Below are 19,814 nucleotides of genomic sequence, written 5' to 3'. Positions count from 1 at the left end.
ACTGCAACACAAAGAGAGCACTTCTCTTGACCCATCACCCTCTATGACCAACGCATGAACTAAACTGGAACTACGTCTAGTCTCACTACCCCACTACGTCATCGTTCTTAACTCTAAAGGGAATGTACTTGTGCCTACCTCGTTCATGGTTCCAAGAAGAGAAAGAAATAAATAACACTGTCTTCCACCTTCTCGTTCCTCTTAACAGCTCAAAAAAAACAAATTTATTGACATTCTAAAATGTCACCACACAAACGTATGTAAACCTCAGTTCCTATAATCTTTCCATATTGGATATCCTTGTATAATTTAAAAGTACATGAGAGCCACGTGGACATTTCTGCTCTTGCCCTGCCTTTCATAGAAAAGAGAAGAATGTAAACGTCGTCATTGTAAAAGCATGATTCTCGAACACGGTCTCTAGTCAAAGGGAGCAAGCCGGGTGTTGGTTGTCCATTAAATGGCGAACATCATGCATTCTACCGCAATGAATCATGGGCTGCGAAAATAAAGCACCTGCAAAAATATAGTTCTGGTTCTGTTTCTACGGCCCTGGCCATTGCCAAAGCATCCGTGAGGTACACAGTATTGCACACCGATAAGCAGCTGTGGGAATGCTCGTCACTTCCTCTCCACCGCGCTTCCTTCCCCCCACCCCCGCCAGGTTGGCTTCAAAATGAAAATGAGCCGGGAAAATGTCCCATACCTCTCCCCACACCGAGAAAGAAAACAAGCTTTTTCTCCCCGTTATCCCATATCCTGTTCACAAGGCTGTCCGCCCCGGGACCTTTATTGACAACTGGGTTACAAATGAGGACAAGACCACAAATAATTTATTTGGGAGGTCCTTTACATCTAGTCTAACTTCCTAAAAAATGGTGCCATTTATTTTTATATCAATTTCCAGTGTGTAGAAAAGTCAAGGATTCCTCCATTCCTGCTTCGTTACGGGAGCAGTTTCAAAATTGTGTTAAGTGTCAGCATTGAACATCAAACATGTTATAGTTTAGAGTACTCTCCCGCTACATTTTAGAACATTCTGCTTGCCTGAACCAGTCCAGATAAATCTCACACACAGAGACACACACGCACACGTGCACGTGCACACAACTGGAATGTTTTTGGCTCCTTGATCATCAGCGCTGAAGAGTCGGGGTATTTGATGTGTAGCCATGTTAAATCATCGCCTTCAAATGTTGCATTTGTCTTTTCACTGTTCCAGGCCCTCCTTTCTTCCACTGCTTTTGTCCAATATGTTCAAAAGAATTTGAAACCAACTACTGGAGGGAAAAAAAAAAATAATCACTCTTCTTCATCTCCTGGCGAGACGGCCCCCCAAAAAGGTGATTTTTTTTTTTTTTCTGCGAAGATTCTTCATGTGTCGGCTGTGGAGACCGGAAACAGGGCCAGTTTTAGCTCCAAGTGGACAGTTCACTTATGCGATATCTGGCTTGAGATAATGAAAGGCACCTGTAAGGAAACACACGTAGCTTTTTAGGTCATGCTGGGACAATTCACAGCAAGGGGCAAAATCAGCTACAGGCTGACAATGTCATATTTAATACCATGGTATCAAAGGATCGAGACTAATATTTTTATTCCGGAGACAAGTTTGACACAAGTCTGTGTCCTTGGGATTATATCCCATATGATCCTTGAGCTGACCTCATTAAGAACATGTGTTTCTAATGCCAGGGGTTATTTCATTTCGGCCAACCCTCGTGTTTCACCTAGTGGCAATCAGGCTTCACATCGAGGCAATTAATAACCGCAAGATGTTGTTGACATCACTTAAGAAAATAACGATACAAGGGAGCCCTTGCTGGAGCAGTCGGCGGGCTTTGCCACAAAACGGATACTGGGCTGTCAGGCGTAATCACGCGGCCTCCGCGGCCTCCGCCGCCTCCGCCGCCACCGCCGCCGCCCCTTTCTTAAGAAAGGGTGGAGATTTTTCATCCTGTCAGGAGTAATTAGCCCCAGAGAGACCAAGGCTTACTTTGTCCATACTGCCCGTATTGGTAGCCTGTGACAGGGTCCATACTGTAGCCCGTGGTGCTATAGGTGGGTGGACAGTAGGACTGAGATGTTGGCAGACTGTCCAAGCTCTTCATATGGTCTAGTCTCTGACTGCAGCTGGCCGACACCGTGGTGGTAGGTTCCAGGCCCCCGGTGAGAGGGGAGAGAGCATAATCGGTCTGGGGCTGATGGGGTACGCCACCGTGGTTGGTCAGGAGTCCCATTACCTAAAATAAACAGGCAGATTGGGAGGAAGTAAGAATGCAGAGAGGACCAGATCATAGCTGACAGCTGAAAGGATAACTGGGAAAGTCCCATTTTTATTTCTTTGGAAATCTGCTGGGACAGAAGACACTGACCACAACACCAAGGGACACAGACCCCGCACCATGCCCAGTGATAACATCTGACCGCCACTTCAGAAAAAGGAAAGGCGGGGAAGGAAAAGAAAAAGAGGTGGAAAGAGAGCCTCACCACGCCTCTAGTGATAAAATGGGACTAGAATTTCAAAGGAGGGAAAAGGAAGGAAGGACAGAAGGATGGAGGGAAAAATTATATCTGCTCGTACAGCACAATGGCTAATCATATATTACAGCTGGAAGTTCCGCATGTGATTTTAAACAGACATTCACTTATATATTTTTTTTGAATTCAATGGATTAAAATGAAATTCTCTTCGTGTATTTTAAGATACCTAGGTCTATTCTCAGAGTGTTCCCTCCAAGAAAGTTCCTCTCCCTATCTTGGCCATCCTTAAGTAATCAGAGATAGTTACTCCCTCCCTGATGCTCCTGAGTGTTTTCCTCATCCCTCCCACTGTGCAATCATGACTTTGGTCACCTACTTTGAATTATGAGTTTTGAGGTCAATAACCTACTCACCTTTATATTCCTAGCACCTACCTTCGTACGTGACACATACTAAGTACTGAAGGAAGGAAGGAGTGGTAAACAATTCTCCAAGTAACTGCCTCCATTCCCTGCCTTTTCATTTCTTATCTAAACATTTCATATACAAGAAGGTGTTAAAAGGAAAGAAAAGCCCGAAATGCAAGCATATTCTGAAAACTCTGTTCAATTTTGTGAAGAACCCTGGAGAGCAAGAGAACTTAAAAAACAAAAAAAAATTTAAAAATAAAAACAAACAAACAAACAAAAAAACCACAACCACCTTGTGATTAACAGAACAACTTTCAGTCGCGGGGAAGGGTTTCACAAACTCAAGCTCACTGACCCTTACAGCTCCTGGTGATGGAAGTTAAGTGGCTAATTAATTTGGCAGCTGGAAAACTGCCACCGGAAAATGGGAGCAACTCTTCTCAACTTCGAACCATCCAGCGTCAGGGGTCAAGAAACAATTGCAGAAGAAATCAGGTACTCTGTGAAGAGACTGTTGATCAAGTATTTCAGCATGGGGCGGGAGGGGGGGTTGGGGGGGTGGGGGGGGTGGGGGCCACAACCGCACACATGGCCAGCATCTTCCTGCTGTTTTTGAGGGAGTCTGAAGCATATAGGGGTTAAAGTTATAAATAAGAGCAAGAGGAGAGGGTAGCAGTGAGCCCCAAGCCGTGACCCCGGCCTCACACTGTCTACCGAGGCAATTCAGGCCACAGAATCCTGGATGTAGGGCTCCCAGCAAGGTGGGAGAGAGGGACCAGTCTTGCATCCCGGAAAAGACATCTTAAATTAGATGCCAAAATCAAACCCTCCCATCTAAACCAAATCTTCTTGAAATGCAGCTGTAAACTGATGTCTGTTCAATTAGCCCCAACCGAAAAAGTGGGGGCAGATCTGCTTAACCAGTTTCTATAGGTGACCCTTTCTTCCTCTCTTTTAACAATGTACCAGTTTCCCCCACCTTTCCCCTGAAGAGCTATTCTGTGTTTTCTCATCTGCCTTTTCATTTGAGTTGTATGTGTGAGCATGTGGGAAGCGGGGCGGGGGGGGGGGGTGGGGAGGACGCGGAGCAGGGAGTTGTTGGGGGTAGGGTGTTTGTAAAAAGCAAGACGGCAATACCCAAATTTTTAAAGATATTCCAGGGAATCTAAATTTTCTTGAGTTATGTGGTGTGGTGAAATAGCTTTTTTAAAAGCCTTAAAAACTACTTATATTCTAAAAAAAAATAATCATGTGTGACAGTGTCGTTTTATTTTACTGGGGATTTGGGAAAACTGAGAATCACAAAACAAAGAGCCTGTAGATTCTTGGAGTTCTAGGAGGGCGGGCAGTCACCAGGACATGGGGCTCTCATGGCACCCCCCCACACTATTTATAGTAAGTTAATTACTTCATTTTCTTATTTAAAAGCCTTGAACATAAACCAGAATGCATTTAAATTATTTCCTGAATGTTCTTCCACCTCCATGTTTGTTTGTTTGTTTTCTTGCCTTTGAGTTTGTATAGATGATTTTATAGTACATATATCTGGAAATTTTTTTTAAAATGTTACTGATGTACTAATGTGTTAAATATTTTATTTCAGCCAAGTCATGCAAGCATGTCTACTAGAAGAAAAGGATCTAAAATAGAGGTTGTTCAGGACCAAGCCTACCCTTTCAAATCAGGGGTATTTCTTTGTGTGCTGGCCTGATGAACAAGAATGGATAGGAAAAATAAAAATATGACATATGTGACCGTGGCAATGAGGGGGGGAATAATGACATGGGGCACAAATGTTTTATTGTAAACTGTGCTAAGTAAAAACAAACACTTAGCAAAAGCAATTTGGTAATTCTATTAACCCCAAAAAGAAAAAAAGGCCATGGAACTGGATAAAATGGAATTATATTTAAATTAGTAGCACCCTTCCTGAAAATACTTACTTGAAACCTAGTTAATGTTACGTTCTTTTAAGGGAGAAATGGAATACTCGATACACAGTTATCGTTGAAGAGCGAGAACAAACTGTTATTCAAAACATGCACACTCTCTCATTAGCTACATGTACATTTTTGTGATAAATGTATTTTTTTAATCCTCTGCCATATATTTCTTGTTTGCATTAACTTTGAAAGCAGTAATAATTTTGTCCATGGGAGAAAACCATGAAGATCCTAAAAGAGAAGAAATGAGTCCTTCCTCCAAGCCAAATTCAGCTGATGATTCATGGCATAATTTTGTGCAGTTGCTGAATTAGAAAATACTTGAGAACAAGATTTAAATCTAAGACCTAGAAATATATCTCCTGGAGGATGGAGAAGACACAGTAGGATTTGCCAGAGTCAGATTCCAGGGCAAAAAGAAAGATAGTCCCTTAAGGTTCCAGGACACATTGTCCTGAAGACATCACAGAGCATGACCCAATGAGGAGGGAGGGAAGGCTGCTGAGCAAATGGAACAGGAGGAATCCCTTTAGGGTCTTCCTTTCAGTATTCCCTGTACCCCACACAAAAAGCCAGTGACAGTTTCCACCTGAGCAAGAGACCTTAGCTCAGCAGCCCAGTACCTGCAGTGGCTAATGTGAAAACTGAAAAAGACCAAAGACCAACCATATTTGCTCCCTTTGACTTCCCCGATAGAGCCCAAGAGACAGACATTCTCCCACAAGTTCTTATGTCCACTGTGGTGGTCACATATTGTCCTATGATTTCTTTCTCGAGATTATGTAAGGATGGGCAAGAGGCACTAATATTTTCCTACACTAATAGTTTCCTAATTTCCTGAAATGGAAATTAACAAATAATTAGAAACTAACATGATTTATTCCAATGTTTCACATGGAGAAAACTTGAGAATACATCTTTTTAATAACTTCTAATTTAAAAAATGAAAAGGAAATCTGCATTGGAAAGTAAAATAGCAAATATATCAATACAAAACGGATTACTTTCCCCTAACATAATTTAAAACCTCAAGTCTCTATGGAAGGGTCCCATTACACTTTTATGTACATTTCTTTAAAAGCTATTTTGTATTTCATGTGGTTCAAGGGAAACTATGGAAATTTCTTTTTGCTACACAAAGAGGTTGGTAAACGAACTTCTTAGAACTCCCCCAATATGGTTATGGAATGTCTTGCAGTCATATTTTCTTTCTAAGAATATTGTCCCAATTTCTTTTATACATGCTTTTCCTACAGCAATTTGTCATTCAAAGCCTAAAATAAAATCATCATTTGTTGCAAAATGGGGTATGTTTCCCCCCTCATAAACCATTAGTAAGCTGTTTCTACGACAGACTGGCATTTTGGGGGTGGGGGGCGCGTTGAGGGAACCATAACTTCCTGGTTTTCACAAACAATTTCAAAGAAAAATAAACTCAGGGCTAATGATTTCTGTCTACAGAACACCGACCACACTCTTACTAAGTGCCAGATAATCAGTCCAGGAGATGCAATGACCAAGAAGAATTTTCCTGTAATAAAGATCTCTGTTCTGTCCCACTGGGAAGGGATGTAGGAGGAAGATTTGACACTGAGTACAACTCCTAGGTAAGGCGTCTGAAAAAACCACTATTAAGCGTCTTTCTAAATTGCTACCTCCAAAAACACTTCCCAGACACTGTTTCTAAATTGCTTTATGGGTAACCTTTTTAAAAAATCCAAAGCCTTGGAATCATGTGCCAACACGTGCGCTGATCCTTCCATCCTTCAAATTATTAGAGACATTTTCGAAAGATCTCTTTAAGGTCGTTCTCAAGTTTCAGAATTCCAAATAGGTTGTTTATATCTTGATTGGAAGATTATGTGGTTCAGGGGGGAAAAAAAATTCTTTACAATTGCTTCATGCCATATTTCTCTTGAATTAATTTTCCTATTGGGAGATTAAATATAAAAGACAAAAAAATTATGAGCCAAATGAAGATTTATGTTTAAACCAATGAGTCTGGAAAATATTTGTCTTAGCCTAAGTGTTATGGTTTTGCCATCACCTCATCAGAAATCTCAAACGATTTGGCAAATTATGGTGTACATCTTGGTGCATCTTTTTTCCTTAGTAGGAATCCCGGTTCATGTCTTTACTTTCTTTTTTGTTCTTAAGTCATCAGACATTCTTGTGATTTAGCATTCAATGATATACATTTCTGTATGTTTTAGAAAACATGGCTGTGAAATAAAGCTATGTATGATATAAAGGGTTTGTTGTGCTTTTTTTTTTTTTTAAGCTTCTACCTTCACCTCCAAAATTGTATATACTGACTGCATATACTCTTAATTTGGATAATGTATTTTCAAAACCAAATAAAAATACTCGAATGTCTAAATGGTTTTTGTTTTTTGGTTTTAGTTTTTTGGTTTTTGGTTTTGTTTTGTGGTTTTTGTGTTTTTTTTTTTTTTTGTTTTGCTAACACAGATGCTGCAGGAGTCGTCTGTCTGATGGTTAAATTTCAGTGACTGTATCTTGGAGTCTGGAAAAGCCTAAATTTGAACAACGGAGAACCAGAACATTGCCTTCAGATTCAAATGCCTTAGGAATGATCCTGCAGTTGATTAGAATCTAAATAATTAGATTTTTGGCCCTGTCTGTTTAAAAGCTATAAGAGGGAAGTTGCCTGAGGGCAGAAGTTTCTTTAAGGTAAGTATGGTGACCTTCTCACCCACACCCACAGTTATGGGAAGGGCATGCCTGACCTTTCTTTACCTAACCAGATACAAATTCAGTGTTTGTAAAATGTCCAGCTAAACACATCCTTATTCTTTTATTTTACTCTTTAGCTTACATTTTGCAAGTAGCTATGTTTAATGCATGATTCAAGAGTATGAGTGCCAGACAAGTGCGGTTCATATGCTACATGGGCTTCTAAGTTTTATTTGTAAAGAGCATAGTCAGTACTGTTTCAGATCAACTCTGAGTGACAGATGTGATTTAATCTCTAGCCCTATGACCAATCACAGAATAACTTCTAGTTCCTCAATTCTTTAGAGTACCTATTTTTCAATAGTGCTAAGCTGTTAAATTGACAGCAATATTCTTTAGGCATTGCTGACTGAAACATAAATCCAGGCAAAGACTCAGCATAGAAATGGCTTGCCATAATGACATGTACACACACATGCACACACACATACATCTTGTTTACTTCTAGCCAATGATGATCATGTCCATCTATTATCAATAAAATATAGTCCATTAAGAAAGAGCTTATTCCACCCAAATGAAAAAGGTGCCAGTTAATACAGTTGGTATTTGACTGTTAGACCCACCATGGGTCATAATAAAATTCTCATATGTTTTAATTCATTTACGCATGCCTGCATTTAATATGCTTTGTGACCATGTCTACAATTAATATGATTTATGAGAAAAGAACATGTGCAATATTGGGGGTGGAGGGGTAGAGCATCCACTTTTCTTCTTCTATGAATGAAAAATATAACAAAACGGCTCAAGGAAAATTGTTGGCTGTTAGCATATTGAGATGGACTGACAGAGCCCTGAGTAAACTTGAGGGAGTTAATGATATCCTCTTATCTGACCCTGACACATTTGCAGCATGTAATTTACAGAAGCTCTGTCCAGGGAATCTTGACAAATGCTCCTAACGATGTCAGGGCAATGTTCCATTCTAATGTAAAACAGATGTGGGTCAGATACCCTCATTCATCACTTAACACAGAGAGCCTCAAACTCTCTCTGGGAGGAATGGCATTACCTGCTGTTAACTCTTCCCACCACCACAGCAGTCCTCGAAAGGTAAGCACTCAAACCCATCACCACTTCAAAAACCTGCCTGAACACGTGACTGTGGAAAATCAAACATATATCTTGCTTTAATTTCATGACGACTTCAGGATATGTTTGCTAAATATTAATTGACCCTCTGGGACCTGGGATTCCAAATCTAGAAAGGGAAAAGCTTTATACTTGGGCATCCCACAGTACTTCAGGGAGATGGATTAAAACTTCGTCGGTGATTGCCCATAAGGGAAAACTGCATTCAAGGAACTGTGGCGTTGAGTCACTGTCGTGTGACCACTCATAATGCATATCTTGTGGCCCCTTAACTGCCCAACTCTGTCTAAGATTCACGTACACACACACAAACTTATAATAAATTAAAAGTCCACATTGGCTTTTAGAAAGAAGGGCTAAACTCTGCCCCCTTTGAAACAAAAGATGTTGGGCAACACTGTATTCTCTTGCCCCTGAAATTTTCCCTTCCACCAACATTCTACCAACACCAAGGACAGACACTCCAGCCTATTAAGGGAGGACAACAGTGGCCCATCTCAACAAGGAAATCTCTTCTTTCTTCCAGACCAGGTATGAGGTAGGCAAGTATTTCCATGGCTGCCAAAGTCAAGGTCATAAGATGCCATCTACCAAATGCTTAAGATTACAGAAGAGAAGATTACCTGTCCTTCTCTTCATGGGAAAGAAGGTATGTTCTCAGGGTAGAGGAAGGAGTCAAGTGATTAAGACCAGGTGACACTAATTTAATGAGTAGATGTCAAGAAGCCTATTTCTATTAACCATGGGAAAGCAGAGGACAGCCCCGCAAAAGTCTAAGAATGAATATATCCTCTAGGGTGTTCTGGCCTGTTTCACAGGCTTTGTGGTAAGGCAGATAAACATCCATCCAAGATGCATGGAAATTTGTAGTAAGTCTACAGATATGGGACATCTGAGAATACAGTCTTCCAAGAACCAGAAGCTACCACCCCACTAAGCTAAGATCCTGTGTACCTCGATTCTCTCCCTTACCCAATCCCAGGGACACTGAGCCAATAAAGATGTGTTGCTTTTCTGCCTGCAAATTTATTTATGTCCTTGATCACATATTGGGCAGCGGCTGTGTCTCCTATCGCACAGGAAACTGAAGTTTATGCTGGAAACACCTAGGGCCCACAGTGAAACCACTTATAGAGTTCTTTAAGCTTCAGAAACCACATCTGCTCCTACAGGTCTTGACAAAGTAGTGTCTTCGTAATTTAGTGATTAAAAGAATATTCCCCACTTGGTAACTCAAAGTTGTTTGGTCAGATTGTCCCTTACTTTCTAAGACCTTTCCATTGTACCTGTTGTCTTAGCTATCTCTACTCTTCACTGAAGAGGGAAGCTTAGCATTTGTCGGATTCGCTTACCTTTGATGTATCCAGTACTATGGATACATAGTATCCTGAAGCTGTAGATTTTTTAAAATGTGTCCATGTCAATATTGTATTTCAGTAAGTCAAAATAAGAATAAGGAAAGGAAACCATCAGGATAACCCTGTTTTTTCCCCACTCCTAGCCCCATGGAATAAAGAACCATTGGCTCATTCTTGCTGTAGTGAGTTTTTATGTATTTATAATCTGAATTTCTCAAACAAAACCAAGTTGTATATATCATACTTCTGGGGACTATTGTATCTCAGGCACATTACAATTCCTGCATTCTGAATGGATACCAATATTCTTTAAAATGTCTGATTATGGGGCGCCTGGGTGATCAGTGGGTTAAAGCCTCTGCCTTTGGCTCAGGTCATGATTCCAGGGTTCTGGGATCGAGTCCCGCATCTCGGGCTCTCTGCTCAGCGGGGAGCCTGCTTCCTCCTCTGTATCTGCCTCCCTCTCTGTCTAGTGCTGTCTGTCAAATAAATAAATACAATCTTTAAAAAAAAAAAATGTCTGAATAGAACAACTGAAAACACTCCACTCGACCAAGAAACTGCCATCCTTTTGATATCACTCAGTTTCCACATTTGTCTTTGGCAGGGACAAACGTAATGTTTTTGTTTTTGGTCAGAGGTTCACAGGCTATTTTAGAGTAAACAGTAGTGAAAGTCCTGTTGCATTCATATTACTGCTTCATGAAAAAGCATTTTCAAATTTCCAAAGTACTGTGTTTCTCAGCCAAGCGCTACTGGACAATTTTTTTGTTGTTGTTAGCTTCCCCCTTTCACAAGAAGATGAAACAGAAGCGAAGAGAGTTTAAGCAACTTTCCTGAAGACACCCAGCTAGCAAGTGGTAGGTAAGTTTTGAAATCTGGTGCTTTTGACCTTGAGGCTCCTTCTTTAGATGGATGAGTTACCTCCACACTGCAATCAAGTCACTAAACAGGAACTCATTCCTTTCTTTATGCCCTTCTCTGCCTGTCTAAATAAACATTATTAAGCAGTTCACAACTTCTTCTTTAAAATTACTCTTTTCCCTGCTAAGTTTTTCTGCAGAGGGGAGTACAATGTATGGAAGGAAAAAGTAACATCGGACATTACAGAAAAAGAAGAATCATTCATGAAAAAAAATCAAGGGAAGCATTTTAGACATGGACAAATTATGAGCAGGTCTCCAACTGTGTTTTCTCTCATTCAGCACTTCCTAGGAAATGTTCCTCAAAACTTGGTAGTTTAATACTCAACGAAAGGTCTCCATAGTTAAATTAGAAAACATGGAGTGAAACAAATATGTTTCTACACTGCAAGACTTGTCAGAGCCTTTAGTAGGCTAATGTGCCCTAGAACTTTGGGGGAAAAAAGGGACATAATTTGTAACATTTATCAAGTGGTTGATTCAGAATCCATTTACCCCAAACCACCTTTCAAGGAGCCCACTATGGGGAACAAGTCTTTATGATGAGGCAGTGCTTGGTTCTTGGGTGTCCCAAGATGATTGGAGCCTACTATCACTCTAGAAGCTCATAGTAAAGAGGGGAATGGATACACTATCATATAATACAGCATGGTATGTGGTACGTGTTTTCACAAGGTACGAACACACCAATGGACATCAAGAGAGGCTAAAAGACAAAGTTCTGCCTTCAAGAGTCATGGCAGAATTGCCACTGAACTAGAAATTTTCCTGTGGGGTCACACACATAGAGAGAGGCTCAGCCCTGTGGGCAGTTTTGAAATCCAAAGTTTAATTAGATTTTTTTAATGCAAGCTGCCCAAACTGAGACCTCAGTTTTTTGTGAGATAAACAGATAAGTTATTTCTTTAAATAATGCCTGCCTCCTTCATTCCTTCAGGGTTGAGGATGGGCTGCCGTCCCGTCCCAGGTAGGAAATGTTCCCTTCCAGGTGGAACTCCTACCCTGTGAGTCTGTAAAATGCACTGTCTCACAACTGCCCATCTTTCTCATTGATCAGCGGGAACAGTGCAATCGCCAACCTCAGAAAGTCTAGTTCACTGCACTCTAGCTACATGTCAAGAGTAATTTTTAAATATTATACTGTACATTGAAAAATACACACCTCTGATGAGACCCAGACTGTTTCACAGAAACAGATTTCTTTAGAAAAAAGAAAACAAAAAATAGTACACAACTAATGAGTAAATCCAGTCTTCTGTGTCTGCAGTACAAAGCACACATTCAGCCCCTAATTGAATAAATATGCAAGTATTCAGATTTCTGTAGATATTGCCATTTTGCAAATGCAGTAATAAATTAAAAGCTTTACATTGCATTCCAACCACACATAAAGGGTTGATTCAGACCACTGGCCTCACACTAGAATCCAGCACGGCTTTGCTGGGCTTTACTGACTACAAAGAAAAACTTTTTATTCTAGTAGTTTAGTGATGGACCTAGCAATCACACTCAATTTTTTCTCCTCCAATAGCTACAGAAATTCAAATGGGCCCCAAAACCATGAGGCTGCTGCCTTTGATTTGTCCAACATACGAGGGAAAGTAGCTGATGGACTTTCTCTTTAAATCAATACAGCAGACCCACAAAAAAATGTAATTCAGCAAGAAAGGTTTGCTTGTGGCTCATTTCAGTGAGATGATGTAAGATTCAGTCATTGATGCTCCTCCCTCCCTTCCTTAAAAAACGGAGATTCGGGCCAAGTCGTTGTTTCTTGCAAAATTCTCCCAATCTGTAACAAACTCAAGAGGCTGCGGCCAGAGCTGACAAAAACCAGGGCTTGCCTCCTCTTCTTTAAGGGGAGCAACCACAACCTTCGGAGAAAAACCAAAGGCACCGGGTCAATTACAGCCCGCACCGATTCAACAAATGGATTAGCAGCAACGTTTTCAGCGTGGAGCAGAGCATCTCGAAAACATAGCATGGCAGGATGGAAACATGCAAATGGCCCATAGTTATTCTGGTGTAGCTGAAATGGGCTCATTTATAATCATAAACATCCTGGAGCCTTCGTAAACACGCGAGGCTGCAGCCCTGGCTTTGAGCTCACGGGCTGCTTCAGAAATGAAACAGAAGGCCGGAGCTTTGGAGGGGCTGCCACTTTTGCATGGACTGTCTCTCCGTCCGAGCTTTGTTTGACACCCAACCAATCTCTTTAATCAAAATCATTCCTTTTTTCCACCACAGGTGAATCTCTGGAAAGCGTCAAGGGAAGGAAGTGCCTCTGTTGGGAAACGGGCTGGTGGTGGCAGGCCACCTGCTTGTCTGGTTCTCCACAATGATAAAGGAGGGCCGAGGGTGCCGAGCCTGCAACCTGGGTGTGAAATGGACAAAACAAATGGCCAGGCATCGAGCAGCTTCTGCACGCGTGCCCGAAGACGGCCAGAGAAATAGCTCTCCTGAACAGGAGCCGCCTCCACACCCCCGACCGGGGTAAATCTTACCGCTTTTCCATGGATCGACAGTACAAGAAAAGGTCAAGGAATTACCACGCCACAGTGAAAAAGATTTCTCCTTCTACGCCACTGAAAAGTACCCATCACAACCGTTCTTAATGACGATACTGCCTCCACTTAACAGGCTGATCTGCAGTAAGCCCTTATTCCTCCTCTGGACAAAGAGCCATCCTCGTGCCTTGCAGCTACGGAATCTGAGATCATTGTGAACACCGTGGTGCAAAAAATGACAAGCAAAATCAAAAGCAGTCTTGAGTTTTGTGTACACATATTAACACTTAAATGCTGCTCCCTAATAAATGTCGGGATTAACAAATGTTTGTCAAAAGAAACTGTGCTGAGCAATTGAAATCTGATTTGAAATGGAACCACGACGGTCTAATACATATATGCATGAAATGAAGACGCGCCCTAATAAGCGTGGCTCCCACCAAATATCCAATTTACATACATTACACACTAATAATCTCAATTTTAATATTATTCTTTAAAAGCGACTGGATGGGTGGTTGAGTTAAAGGTTTTCTTTTGTAAAATGGGGATAAAAACAAAAGTTGATCCCGGTTGTCCTCCGCCATTAACCACCATCTCGTTAGGAGGACGATCTACCTGCTCTTTCTTGGGTCCATTCCATCCCCACAAAGCCGTGATCCCACAACCAGACGGAACAGATGCATGGTCCACAGGCTTGATGAGATGTGCAGACCTACGCTTTGTTCCTGAGGTGTTGAGCAGCAAACAAACATTCAAGTGTTTTTAAGCCTGGTACACAAGGCTTTATGAGAATTTTTTCTTTCCTCAGTAGATTACTCATGAAACAGGACAGGTGTACTGATTATTCAATTACAGCTTATCCAAGACCTGGACAAAAATTTGAAATAAGGCCTTGGAGCATAGCTCTTACCATAGGGATTTATTAATAACAGTTAGACATTCCTCAAAACAAAACTTTTTTTTGGTAATTTAAGCCCATTTTCTTATTTTGTCGTTGGTTTCACTCATAAACCAGAAATGAAAATCTGCCCATCTGCTCTAAACATAAAATGTGTTCATAATAATCCAGATTTATACCAAATGTATTTTTAAGTATTGCCGAATTGAGAGAGTACTCAAAATTTACGGCCTCTGAGGTTGCAACGAGGACTTCCTCTCTTTAAGGAGGAAAATACTTAAAATGAATGTAGGAAAGGCTCAGAGAGCTTCTTGGATATCAAATGGCTCTGTAGGAAAAAAAAAATGTCAATGATATAAGAGTAAATGAATCAAAACCATATGGATCAAATTTTCCCTAAAATACACAGTTTGAAAAATTAAGGAGGAAAAGTGCTTGGCAAAATGTGTTTTAGGTTTTACCAAACCCAAAACATTTGAAGAATCATTTGCAATGGTTGATGAACCCTAAATGCAGCCAAGTTGGCCCATTTTTGTATACAACATAATAGTAAAAAAAAAAAAAAAAGGCTTTCTAGAAACCATGCAACCCCAATGATACTGTATTTCACTCAAGAAATCATTAGAAACCATCACGAAAAACTGTGGCAATTATAGCAATGGGGTGGGGCTGGGGCATGAAATGATAAAAGTTTGTTAAATTAATTGGCCTTGTTTTTGGGGTTTGGTTCTGTGTGTTCTGGACATGGGGGGGGGGCAGTAAGGGTAGTGTTTCCTGCAAAGGAGAGTTAATTGGAAGAACATGGGCCAAATGTTAATTAGTCTCATGTCTTAAGCATATGGTAGGATTTCCCTGGCGCTCTGTATTCCAAGTCAGCATTCCTTCCTCTCTCCTCCGTGTGCAGCAAGGTGCTGGGAACGTGCCATCTGAGTCTGGGGGGGAAATACATGGTCTCTGTTTCTCTGTGTTCTTTCTGTACGGTCCCCACACCAAGACAACACAACCTTTCCAAAGAAGACTGCTACCGCAGGAGGAAGCCCTCACTAGAGTGACTTGTATGGTCTTCTCAGAAGCTGTTTGCCATTCAGTCTGAGGAGACCCGTCTCTCACAAGGGGTATGCGGTTCAGATGAAATGCAATTCAGACACAGCAGAAAAGACTGAGGTCATAGCCTATCCCCCCTGTCACCCATCCCTGGGACTCTTGTCTCAGATTCCCCAACAGATCCAGTCTCTGGGAGAATGTGAAGCCAACCCCTCCATTTGGCAAAGCCTTTGGATGACGCCCGCAGGAAAATCAGGTCAAATATCAGTGCTGGACCTCTGGAAGACTCGCTAAGCCGTTACACTTCTTCCGCAAGTGAAATGTATCGTTTGTGTTTATATGAGAATTAGTAACAACTGGAAGAGAGAGATTTGGGGCTCTGAAGTCGGCCAGCAGCTCACCCTGCCATTTAGAATCATTGTGCTGCAGTGGTCTCAGTTTTTCCGCAGGAAAAATGGCCATATTCTTCAGATATAGCTACTGATTCCCTCGGAACAAGAGATGCTTGAGGAAGGATGCCCACGTTTCTAAAACGTTTTGTGAATATTCTGATCTTTTGTCAAAATACATGTCAGTCTATTGCTCCTCAAATCTGACCAGCCGGACAGGTGTGACCTCCTGTGTCACTGTGTCACACCAGTCCCTCATGAAGTTGAGACCCTCCCTGAGAAAAGCACTGAGGGGGGGGGCGCCTGGGTGGCTCAGTGGGTTAAGGCCTCTGCCTTTGGCTCAGGTCATGATCCCGGGGTCCTGGGATCGAGCCCCGCGTCGGGCTCTCTGCTCCGTGGAGAGCCTGCTTTCTCCTCTCTCTCTGCCTGCCTCTCTGCCTACTTGTGATCTCTGTCTGTCAAATAAATGAATAAAATCTTTAAAAAAAAAAAAAAAAAAAAAAAGAAAAGCACTGAGGGCATTTAAGAAATGCCCTCGGGCTAATGGCTCTGATTCCAAGCTCTAGAGGAATCCTGCCTTGAGGGAGGAGATATGTCCAAGACTCTAGAAGAAAACCAACACTAGGACTTGCACATAGAGAGAAACGAGTCTCATGAGATCCAAGTCTGAATGGCCAGCACCACTAGGAAGAAAGTCAAACACGATGCACACATTATTTTGAACAGGTCAAACAGCCTCCACTGAAAAGACCTACAATGAATTGATTGAAACAATTCAAAAGCCTTTAATCCAATTCCATGTAAGTGAGTTGGTAGGGAAAGGCCAAAGCTGAAATGTTAAGATAGTAAGCAACATGGAAAGCCATGTACACTATTATTTCCACTATATTTTTTTAAAAAGCGTAAGACCCAAAAGAGCTGAAACGCAGTATATAAAGGTATTAACAGAGGTTGCCCAGGGAAATTTCTTTTTTCTACTCTGAAGACACTTTAAAATTGTTTTTTCCATTTTCCACAATAACCATGCAATACCTTTATTATCAGGGAAGTTAACAGGAAAAGTGTGTAAAGCAAAAAGCATGTAAAGAGCATATTAGCAAAAAGAGTGTCATTTAACATGAACAAAAAACTTTTAAAAACTCATCTCTAGTAAATGGTTTTAAGATGTGATGAAAACCCCCTGCTTCTATTTTTCATGAAACCTCTTCCCTCTCTGCCCAACCACGTCCTCTCCTGTGGGCGATCCTAGACTCTGAGCCAAGGGTCCCAGGTTCCAGCCCCCAATTCTCTCTCTAGCCTCTGCTGGTCTTCAGCAGGCCTCAAGCTCTCTGAGCTTCTAGCTGACTCGTCTGCAGATTAGATGTCCAGGGAGAAGCAGAGGAAATGGAGGAGGAAAAGAAGAGGAGAAATGGTAAGATTAGTTCCATTTTGAATATCCTACGATCCAATCTATTCATAAGTCCTTCTATCTAATCAGCAGGAAGACTCTCTTCTTTAGGTAACAGGTAAACCAGGCTGTTCAGAGTGGGCTATCTTTGAATTATCTTTAGGATATTCCTAATAAAGCCCGACAACCAAAAGTAGGATTGGTCCCCCCCTTGCTTAGATAGAGGCAATCCTCAGAAGAAACAATTATACCATCTGTCCCTTTTCTAACTCGCTGAGCTTGCGGCAAGGACGAAGACAACATGGATTCCTACTGGTGGTTTCAGGAGGAAATACAGGAGAGAAATGCAAAATATCCGGGATATGCACAGAGTATTAAGTAGGGAATTGATATATAAGAGCATAATAAAGAAATACAGGAAGGGTTGCCTGTGGAATTTTCCATTGCTTGATATTGGAATGATTCCCACCCTACTGCCAACTCTGGAATCATAAAATCAAAGAACAGTTCCAAGATTAAGTGCCAATGACTCCGGTTACATAATACTAATAGAGTAGAATAGAATGAAATAGAATACGCTTATTATAACATACAAGCTCACAGACTTACAAGAAGCTAGGACTTTCACTTTGAGAATACAGATCCGTGTCATTATTTCTTTTCTGATTAACACGAAAGAAAACCAAGGGTGTCGTGGGTCTCACCTTGCAGAAGCGGTTAGGGTTAGTTTACTTTTTATGAAAACTTTCACAACCCAGTCGTGTTCAAAAAAGTTCCACTACGGCCCCAAACAATTGATGTTAAGAACCTCAGAGATAACTGCTTCTGATGTGCCTTCTCAACTGCGGAGGAGGCTTCTATAAATCTATATAAATGCTATAAATCTGGCATTTTAAAGAGGAATCTACTAACATAAGTCCATGATATTCATGCAAAATCCCATTCACACATGCCAGCACTTGGAAATTAAATTTATTAAAGTCCTGTAGGAAGGCACGTTCATTGTTTTTCATGTTGTTATTTTTCGGCCAAGGTTTAAAGCTACCTCTTATTTCTTATCCCAGGATGTGCTATAGGAATCTATGAAACTTAATTACATTGACTGTTACAAAAAAGGATTTATGAACTTTTGCCTTGAGGCAGAAATGTTTATTTCATTGCCTTTGCTATTCATTCTTTTCAACTCCGACGGCTTTGAACTTTTCAGCTGCTCAGAGTTATCACCGTTGTGCAGAGCCCAGGACCTGCACTCCCAAGACTCAAACCACAAGTTGAAGAAAACGAAGAAGGCAAAGATATAGGAGTCGTTATTTTGGCCACCCTTTGTGCCATTAAAATCTCATTTTCTGCCTATTAGAATGCCCTCTTGGTGCTTAGGCGGCGGTGATAGTCAGTGATTAGTGTGTAATTGAGTATAATTGTCTTTTCACTTTTCATTTCTGTCATTCTGAGCTTCTCTCTGTTTTTCTAACCACCAAGAGGAAAAAGGGGGTTAAGAAAAGATAAAGCTGTTGAAACTCTCACTCTCGGCCCTGAAGAGATTCTCGATCGCAATTATAGATTGCAACCCCGCTGTGACATTTCTCCAAATTTAGTGGGCAACTATCCTCGCCACCTGGGCCAAGAGCTCTCTAATAAAATCAAGCGATCTGTATTTAAACAACTGCTAATAATGTCAACCTCAGACAGATGCCACATGGAGGAAATTTATCCAACCCTCTGACATGCAATTATCAAGGCAATTTATTAATATGATCTCTCAAGAAAGGCTCATAGTCCAATGCAAATTAGAAAAACAATTACAACATTCAAGTATCTATATATTCCCAAAGTAGCAGTAATTCTCCTAATTTGTGCATTTATAACTCATTTATCCCAGAGTTCTGGATCATCAGCTGGTCTCCCTCCACACAACTTGCTTGCTTCCTCTCCAATTGTTTTAATAAAGCGTTGGTGTTTTCCTACTAGGTGCTTTTGTTCACAACCAGACCAGCTGATCAATTACCTTTTTTAAAAAAAACAAACAAACAAAAAATGTGTCTAAGCGTCTGACCCAAAGCTCAGAACTAGGGGGTGGACTGGACCAGTGCCTTGACAACGAGATATAAACACAGACTCTCCCTGATTACATTAAAAATCACTTGGATTGTAAGCCCAAGCTACAACTTTTGATACAGCCCGTAGGAAGGGTGGAGAGAAAGGAAACCAGAAAACTGAAATCATGTGGCTTGTATAAAGAATACATTATGGTTTAAATTTGGCAATTCATTATATGACCGCCTAGGGGAATGGACTGTTTGGTTCTGGGATACAGCAATCGTCTGTCTGGAAACACAGGACTGACCTGAGGTGAAAGGCCATTGCCAATGGCGGGGTTCATGGGGTTGGAGGGCCCGGACGGAGGCACAAAGCTGTCTGTATAGCTGGAAAATCCATGCCGGGTGCTGGGGAGGCAGTAGGCAGAGCTGCTGTCTGGGTTCGAAGGAATAGTGCTTTGGTGTACGGTGCTCGGAGGAAGCGGCTGAGGTCTGTGAACGGTGCTGCTGGGATCCGACACGGCTGCAATGAAGAAAGACTGTCAGCTCTGACACTCCTCGCAGGCTGGCAGGACAAGCGCGGGGC

At 41.4% G+C, this 19,814-nt stretch overlaps 1 protein-coding gene across 3 annotated transcripts in view; it reads right to left on the bottom strand.

Annotated features, from left to right (window-relative positions):
• Positions 1-1,210: 1,210 nt before the first annotated feature.
• The window catches only part of PAX3 (paired box 3), a gene marked incomplete at both ends in the record, with an annotated part of 99,145 nt that continues 80,541 nt past the window's right edge, over positions 1,211-19,814 (bottom strand). Inside the window, 4 exons of one of the 3 annotated variants that reach the window (XM_080798772.1) lie at positions 1,211-1,277; positions 1,440-1,470; positions 1,997-2,243; positions 19,537-19,751. In XM_080798772.1, coding sequence (XP_080654898.1) covers positions 1,211-1,277; positions 1,440-1,470; positions 1,997-2,243; positions 19,537-19,751 — 560 coding nt within the window. Of the gene's footprint in view, positions 1,278-1,431; positions 1,471-1,996; positions 2,244-19,536; positions 19,752-19,814 lie in introns of those variants that run through there. The other 2 variants (XM_080798773.1, XM_080798774.1) reach the window with 2 other exon arrangements.

This window comes from Martes martes (assembly GCF_963455335.1).
Source record: "Martes martes genome assembly, chromosome: 3".
NCBI lineage: Eukaryota > Metazoa > Chordata > Mammalia > Carnivora > Mustelidae > Martes > Martes martes.
This window is presented reverse-complemented; position numbering and strand designations above follow the sequence as displayed.